The following is a 9,135-nucleotide window of genomic DNA, read 5'->3' on the forward strand; positions in this document are numbered from 1 at the left end:
AATCAATGCCCAACAAAAAAGATCAAATTGGGCCCATTATAAGGACCTGGAATGTGCCTTCTTTTTAACGAAGTAGGGTGATTGAAAGGTGCATGAAGTTTACCCGTTTCTGCCATGTATATATGTATAGTGGTAAGCTGCACTGTATATACACACAGGGATGATGACCTTCTAGCTGTCAGCTACAAGGAGGGATGGAGGTTGCATAGATACAGAAATAAGGATATGCTGCAGCATTAGAAAGTAGGAGCTGAAAGCAGATGCAAAAAAGAGATTTGGCACCAACTGAGGAAAGAAAGAATAATCCTCATGAAGTGTCTGATGAAGAACTTTTAGCCTATGAGTTGGACATTGGCATGGGTCTGATCCCCTGTGAGAACAGAGATAGAGATGGGGGCTAATACCTGGTGAGACAGTGGACAACTGGAGATCATGAGATGCTACTTAGGCCTGTGAGGAGCTCTGAAAGAAAGTCACTTGTGAAATACAGGACATGAGCCTGTATGGAGCTCCGAAAGAGAATTGCCTGAAAGTGAAGGGTTAATAAAATTGCTACTATACCCAGCAGAGCCTGAAGAAAGTGTCATGTAATGGAAAGGGAGCTAAAGAGGTGACCACCAGTCATTTGGGCTAGAAGAGTTTGGCTTTGGAGGAGGTAGACATACAGGGGGACATTTATGAAGACTGGCATACTCGTAGGCTGGTCTTAAATTAGGCCTGACACCCAATTAACACGCCGGATTCACTAAGAGGCGAACAGCCTGACCTGCTCCTGATCAGTTGCAGATTTCTGCCATGATTTACACCTGGTAAATCTGGTGCGGTCCTCCCCGCCTTGACACACCTTCTGCCCACCCATCAGGCTAGCTGGAGATACGGATGGAGTACATCAGGGTATGCCGGGGGTAATGTACACTGGCAAGTCCAATTGGGGTGGTAAAGTCAGTCCAGTAAGAGAACAAGAAGGGAAAAAAGTGGTGTGCGCAAATGCATATGTGTAAAAGGACCCCGAGGGTTCATTCAGAGTCTATTCACACATAGGGTATCACAATAGATTTGCTACCCATTGATCTGAATGGGCAGAAAAACTCCCAGCAAACCTCCCAGGGGAGGATCAGTGCAATTGGGCTGATAGATAGCTGCAGTAATGTTGGTTGCCCTGCAAACCCGAGGCCTAGTAGTTGTTCAGTCCAGAAGAAAAGTAGACTGAATGGAGCAGACAGTTAAAAAAGGGTGACAACATGTTAGCCCTCGATGGCCAAAGCAAAAGCTCCGCTATCTGAAATAATTAAAGGTATAGTCTGACACAGAATAGAAGATAAGTGTGAGATTCTGGATGATACAACTACTGGGCCTCATTATGAATAGACCGTTCAACAGGAGAGGTTTTCTATGGGGATTTGCTACAGCTCTGGACAGTTCCTGTCAGGGACAGAGGTGGCAGCAGAGAGCACAGTGTCAGACTGGAAAGAAAACACCATTTCCTGAAGGACATTCAGCAGCTGATAAGTACTGGAAGAATTGAGATTTTTTTTTAATAGAAGTAAATTACATATCTCTGGCCCTTGCTGGGACCAGTTGATTTCAAAGCAAAACTCTTTTGGTGAACAACCCCTTTATAGGATATAATCTCTTTAGTCAAATTATATTAGGCAGATGATATTTATTTAAATGGCTCCAAGGTGGAAATTGAGAAAAGTGTCAAAACGTCAGCCCAGCCGAAGTACCGAACTACCGTGCTATTAGTGTTCATGGATACTAAAAAAATAGTTTTACAGCTAGTGGATATATTAGACTGAAAAAAAACTATGAACATGATCCTTAGGGGATAGTCATGGAATAGTCACATATGGCAGATCTGTTACAGACATATTTCTGACTAAAAATCAGCTCTGTTCATCTCAATAAGTAATTTTTATAGAAATTACTGCATCAAATTGACCATGAAAATCATCCAAACCTACCAGCTTTGACAGTGGTAGACAATTGTCCAAAGTGTATGGTGGCCTCCCAACTATCCACAAACAGAAGGTGACATAGAGAGAAGGGTCAGGCATGTTGGATTTAAACTGTCTGACCCTATTGTTCTGGGGGAGGTAAGTTTATAAGCATTTCCCGTAATAAGTGTATATTGGTGATTTGTATAACTTTTGGGGGGGCAATACAATACTTTAATAAAAAATTTCGTCTGACTTTTGGGTTTTGTTAGTAAAACAGATTTATGCACTATCCACTGGTTAGATCATCAATCACAGATCGGTGGGGTGCTGACACTATACAGTAAGTGGGCTAGAAGCAGTTGACTCCCGGCCACTACACAGAGAATACAGCCAGCTGCTTCTGTCCCCATTCGCTGTGTGATGTGGGTGGTGAACTGGCGATTGCCTGAGGTGCCGCATGTTGGTACCCAGCAGATCAGTGATTGATGACCTATCCTCTATAGATAGGCCATACATTTTTTTTTGCCCAGAAAACCCTTTTAAAGACTTACTGTCATAAAAAATAACTTTTGACATATCATCAGGCATAAAATAGAAGCGAAGATCAAACAGCAGCGTGATACTTGGTCCACGTAGAAAAATCGTAGAGGTATGGATGCATGCTGAAGAGCTGGTAATCCCAAACTACCAGGAAACTGACACACACGGAAGGACATCCAACAGCATCCAGGTTTAAGCAAAATCTGATGGGATGAGGGTTTTTTTGCATACCCAGGTACAAACAGCGATGTTTCGACCAGTATTTGGTCTTTATGCTTAATAAACAGGTTAAAATACGGCTGTATTTTCGAAATCATAATGCACTCCAAAAGTTGATGAGAAATTAGAAAGCAGTGCACACACCGTATAGAATAATGGCCTTAATTGGTTACCGCTCTGTCCTCCTTTTTTCCCACACAAAGAATATGTTAAATTCTGCACCCACTGCCAGTGTTTTCTTTTGCTGTACCTGTTACTAGAGACAGATTTTTTATGACAACAGGCAGTGGACAGCAGATTGCAGGCAAGGGAAATCCTTTGTAGTCAAGACTATAGAGATTTTATTTTTCTAAGAGTCATTATTAGTACATTAAGTAGGTTTACAAATATGTTAGGAATCACATAGTTGCCCAGGGTTCTAAAAAAAAAAAAGAAGATGTTGTGGCATGTCTCATTGAATGCCATATTACAGAAGTACAGAACATCATGTGGCAGTACACTGAGTACATTCCTAATGCAAAGGTCTATGGACCCCATGTCCCCAGCATGCAGTATATATGCAGAGAGCATTGCTATATGCATGAGACTTAAATTCTCACAAAAAAAAAAAAAATCAAGCTCATCAAAGACGCGAGCAATATTTGCAACAGCGATGTGCACTTTGTCTTACTTGACAGAACATTTGCAGCAGAAGCTTAACCAGCATTGCATGCTTCAATAAATGGTCTGCAGATACAAAGTGCAGAAAGTGCAAATACTTTCTGGCTACACTGCAAGTCACGAAGCACATGACACCTCGACACTATATAAGTCGTGAAGCAGCACCGAAGAACACCAGGTCAATGGATTGGTAATGAGACTTTTTATCAGCTCAGCATGCTCAGCCAACAGCAGCATCAACAAAATGATACAAGCGCTTTCTGATTTAAAGGGCAATTTCCCTTAACATTAAAAAAAAAAAAAAAAAAAAAAATCAGTAATGATTATCAATCCTTGATATGATCTTCTTTGAAAGGTATCAAAAATTTCTATTCGGCGACTAATAGGTTAGTTATATCTGTTTATGGGAAAACTGGGTGATGCTAGGGTGGCAGGCAACACAACTGCTACAGGGGCTCAACCACATTCAATGGCTCTTGAATAGCAGATCTACCTGCATGGTGTCACACAGCTAATATAGCTACATTTTTGCATCAGTGTTCCCACCACCGATCCTCCACCAGTGACTGTTTTTGATGGGAACTCTCAAACCAGAAGTTAGGTTGGGACAAAAATGCGGCCATATTACACCTGTGCAAAACTGGGAACGGAGGTGTTTCTCTGCATGTCTATACAAGTCTACCCACCAGAACTTTAGGTGCAGCAATGGCCACCATATTAGTTGCCGGGGCTCAGTCCTATATATACAGTGATCAAGCACACAAAGTTCAGTTCGGCACTCTGGAATCCACGGTGGTGCACATAGATAGGAACAAGTCCTGTTCAAACAATAAAAATGAATTTCTCGGCACTCACCTGGGCACTCGGCACCTCGGTGAGTGCCGAGAAATAAATTTTTTTTTTTTTATATTTATTTTTTTACTATATATACAGCGGTCTCCTAAAGTTTTCCTCCAGTGTGGCAGCAAACACTGACTCCAGAACCGATCTCATTGTTGTCTTTGGAATCATTCATCATGGCATCCGGAGTGTCAGCTGTAACACAAAACTGGTCCAGGCTCCAGATATAAGAACATGACATGTTTTCTTATCTGGCTCTGAAACTTCTGTACTACAAACTATGAAACAGCCTAATACCATGTGATGAATTTTTGCATTAGTTGCAGCATAAGTTGGGGTCAGTTACTACATCTGTGCATGATTTATATGTGAACCCAGCCTCACCCAGCTTTCCCAGAAGCAGATAAGCAGTTTTATATTTACCACTTCTTACTGGTAAATACTCTTTTATGTGTTGGACCAAGGAACCAACTGCAGTTGCAAATTACGATACTTTGAACCTAATATGCATGATATTGGTCAATGCAAAAATAATAATAATAATAATAATAATAATAATAATAATAATAATAATAATATAAAACACAGAGATCAACAACTTGGCAAGTATAGGGTCAACTCTCCTAGGCGTAGAATAGGCAGGATCCAAAGTTGTCAGCCAAAGAAGGAACATTTTTAGGAGCTGGGCTGTATACCATACATTTTCCATAAAATGCTAATGAGTGATTGACAACTATATGTCCCAGGGGCTTCAGCTGGAATCAGTAGTCATCAGATGTCACTGTATGTCCTGGATGAGGACAGTCAAGTAATACAACAGGGATCGAACACCTCATTTAGAGAGATGACTACATTGTGCCTAGGCAGCCACTCCAGCAAATGATGTCCACTCAACCCCACACCCCACCAGTGACATCTTACATTGAGGCATCAGGTGAGGAATATTGACCTACCTGGTAAGCATCTGGGATATTGACTGTTTCTCCATGCTCTGCCACATAACCTATGATCCCTTTTCCCCAGGGCACCTGTACCTCATTGGAGTTCTCCATGCTGCAGGAAGGTAATAGAGTGGTACCTGCGTGCACATCAAAGAATTTTGACACCAAACTCTTTTTGTTGGCTGTACCTTCAACCAAGAAGAGGGAACATCTGTCAGCATCCACCATGACGCACACAAAGATCAAGATCTTGTAGCAAAGACTGGTGAGATTTAACTCATTTGAGATGTCCTTCACCAATTCCAGGAAGAACTCCCTCTCGTTGTGCTCCTTCAGGTAGTACTTATAGTCAATGGCAGTGGATGGATATTGGGGGATGTTGACCCTGGATTCCAGCAGTGCACTGAGGATGTGAGCAGTGGTTGGGGGCAAGGAGCTGGCCTTTCTGAGCAGGGCTCTTCTCCTCATGCTGGTCAAGGGTTCCTGGGCTCTGGAGTTGACATGCTCATCATAGGTCCTGTTGACATTAATGGCCTTAGAACGTGCAAAACTTTTCCTCAGCTCCTTCTGAGAGGCTCTCCTCTGCAACCCATCTCCTCGGTTCCCCCAACAATCCTTACTCTTTTCATCACTACTGGAGTTAGAAGGTATTTTGGACAACTGGTTCCTCTTCAGCCACTTCTCCACCATGTGGTGCTTACCTTTCCTGATGAGATAATCCTCAAAAAGATCTGGATGGCTGTCCAGGAAACTTTCCACTTTAGAGAAGTCCAACTCTGGGGGCTCTGACATCTCTGCAGTGTCACCTCCTTTGGCTTTGGCCAAATTGAACCTCAATAAGGTGGTCTTCAAGTTTGCAAAAGCATGTTGTGTGGAATTGGCTGAGCTCCTAATGCACCTGCTACTTCTTTCCAGTCAATCCCTTTGTACAGTCTTCTTGGGGATTCCCTCACTCTGATTGCAATGTTATATAACTAATAGTTCCATGTGTCCTTCCCCTGCATCATCTTGCAGAGTGCATGTGCTATAATAAAGCTTTGTGCAATTGCAGTCTATAATCCTAGGCATCCAAGACGTGTTCTCCCTCTGCTTTGCAAAAGATGTACTGAAGCAGCAGATTGCCCCTGTAGGTGTCACTCAGCAGCCATAGATCCTCCCAGTGATGCAAATAGCTCCGGGTGGAGCGTGTGTGCAGGAAAGAGTTAACGTTAACCCTTGTGCTGCTGGCTCCCTTTGCTTGCGAGTGAAAAGCAGAACATGAACCATACCAGCAGCTGGAACATAAGAGCTCCCCCTAGTGGCCGCTCCTAGGAACTATTAGGCACTGCTGGGAATCTTTTCGTTCTCTTACCTTCAGTTATGTATAGGATGTGTTTACAGTTTCTAGTTGTAAATATTTACTTACAGTGCAAAAAACGTTCCAAATAACGGTTACAGTTTTACAAAAAATATTTGTGGACCGTTAAAACCAAGGTCCGTTACTTTGTGTAGCCGTTATTATCTATGGAATGTTATTTACTGTGAGATAAGGTAAACATAGAAGACTGAAAACCATAACAACCCCGAGCTGTCACCGCAGCTGTCAGCTGAAGAAAGCCCTGACAGGTGGAGGGTCAGGTAAGGCTATAGTCACACGTGTATTTTAAGGCACAAAGGATGGGATTTATCATTGTGTATTTAAAGTGATTTTCTAACACTTGTTTTAGTGATACCTCAGGTGTACCTGCACTAATTTTTTTTTGGAATTGGCGCATGTTACTTATGAAACCAAGTATTTAAGTGTACTGTGGGCTGGTGTGAGTTTCCAGGATCATTTTGGGAGCAAAAATGTGATGAATCAGTTTCCACTTAAAAAGTGAAAGTAAAATTGACTTCATCTGAGGAGTTGTCAAATAATAAGGGGTGTGGAAGATAAAAAGTCACAATTTTTTGCACAAACCTGAGACACATGTACACAAAAATCCTCATAAATCCAATGATAAATTTCAATGACAAATTATTTTCAAGTCCAAGGATAATACCCAACTGGTCGCTTTTTATTTATTTTTATTTTTTAGAGCAGCCCTGAATCTTCTATTGACTTCAGTGGGAGCTTCAGCATTGAACTATGCTAAAAAAAGAAGGGAGCTGTCACTTCCTTAAAGCACATTTCCCCCACTCCTGCTGAAGTCAATGGGATCAGGGTTTTTGCGGTAATGACCAACATTCACAATTACTCCAGTACCAATCATTTCAGTGCATTTTATGTCCACCAAAAAGTTTTCTGTGCATCTCTTTATGTGTTTTGCGCATAAATGCCGCTAAAAAGCACAAAAAATTCTCCATAAAACAAAAACATGTATTTTAAAAAATGCATTTAAAAAAGCTTAACAATTTGAGTCCCACTTTGCTATTTCTGAGTTTCACAATACATTGGGGTGGATGCGCAAGGCAGGGAGGAGACGTGGCCTCCTAACTTTTCATGGTAGTAAATTCCGTGGACTTCATGGGGGCGGAGCTTTATTTATAACCACCGGTCTTGATAAATATCCTCCATTGTGTAAACATGCTGTAGGGTTCTGGAGGAAGCCATGGTAGGTGGACAAGACTGTTACATGTGTAGAAAGTGTGTCAGATAGACTAGAGCAGCCATCTCCAATTTGTGGTTCTTCAGCTGTTGCAGAACTACAAGTCCCATCATACCTTGACAGTCTGGAGCTGTCAGACAAGAATGGAGGTTGTAGTTTCCTAGTACTCCGATTAAAATGTTTTTCTTTCAAATCAGCTGGTTTCAGAAAGTTATATAGATTTGTAATTTACTTTTTAAAAATGTCAAGTCTTCTAGTACTTATCAGCTGCTATATGTCCTGCAGGAAATGTTGTTGTTTTTTTTCAGTTTGGCACAGTGCTTTCTGCTGCCATCTCTGTCCAGAGCAGGAGCAAATTCCCATAGAAAACCTCTCCTGCTCTGGTCAGTTCCTGTCTCGGACAGAGATGTCAGTAGAGAGCACTGTGTCAGACTGAAAAGAATATACCACTTCCTGTAGGTCATACAGCAGCTGATAAGTATGGGAAAACTGTAGATTTTTAAATAGAAGTAAATTACAAATCTATATAACTTTCTGAAACCAGCTGATTTGAAAGAAAACCCCTTTTGAAGGGATTTTTACATGGGCCGATATCAGCTAGGAGCGTTGCTAGAAATGCTCCTGCAGCCGATAAAAGTGACAGCGATCAGCCAAAGCCCAATTATCGGCTGATCATCTGTTTGGACCGGATTCAAAATGTATCTTTATCATTCTGTGTAAAGAGGGTTTGTGCGGCTGAGAAAGGTAAACTGACTGCACAGATATGTATAAGCTGCAGTCTATACTTACCATCCACGCTGTTTGTGATGCAGCATCTGGTTCTCCAATCCTCTGGTCGCTGCTGTAACTTCAGGACGTCCCCTTCTCCAGAAGATACAGCCGCCATGAGGACCAGAGAGCCAGATCACAGGCAGCATGGCTGGTAAGTATAGACTGCTGGTTGTGATCTGGAAACTGACAGCACAGATATATACATATCCCAGACCCTTATATATACATATCTGTGCTGTCAGTTTCCAGAGCTACATGAGCGATACACGGATCAGTCATGCAGCCCATCCGATCGATTTTTCGTGCTGTGTTTGCATCTATAAGGACCCTTATTCCCCATGTCCTCTGGCTGGTAATTTCTGTACAATACTGCATCAGCTACGTGCTGCATAAATGTCCTGTGCGAAGCTGAATCTGTAACTCTGCATTCTTCACACTGAGCTGTCACTTCGGAGAAACGTCTAAAGCAACGTCCACTGCATAGAAACCCCCCCCCCCCCCTCTGTTATCATTTCTGCATTTGCATTCTTAGTGCTATAGCTGCTTATTTGTATCTATAAAGTATCCTCATTGGGTTGGCATACATTTTCCTTACAGACCAATGCACAGGGTATTAGAAATATTTTAGAAATATGTTTTTTTTTTCTCTACGCACAG

At 41.9% G+C, this 9,135-nt stretch overlaps 1 protein-coding gene across 2 annotated transcripts in view; it reads right to left on the reverse strand.

Moving 5' to 3' along the window:
* Positions 1–6,196, reverse strand: part of PDE11A (phosphodiesterase 11A) — a 398,617-nt gene extending 392,421 nt beyond the window's left edge. The window contains exon 1 of one of the 2 annotated variants that reach the window (XM_069985174.1): positions 5,153–6,196. In XM_069985174.1, coding sequence (XP_069841275.1) covers positions 5,153–5,932 — 780 coding nt within the window. In that variant the 5' untranslated portion in view covers positions 5,933–6,196. The remainder of the gene's footprint in view (positions 1–5,152) is intronic. The other variant, XM_069985175.1, reaches the window with a different exon arrangement.
* Between the last annotated feature and the right edge of the window lie 2,939 nt (positions 6,197–9,135).

Source organism: Dendropsophus ebraccatus, chromosome 9 (genome assembly GCF_027789765.1).
Source record: "Dendropsophus ebraccatus isolate aDenEbr1 chromosome 9, aDenEbr1.pat, whole genome shotgun sequence".
NCBI lineage: Eukaryota > Metazoa > Chordata > Amphibia > Anura > Hylidae > Dendropsophus > Dendropsophus ebraccatus.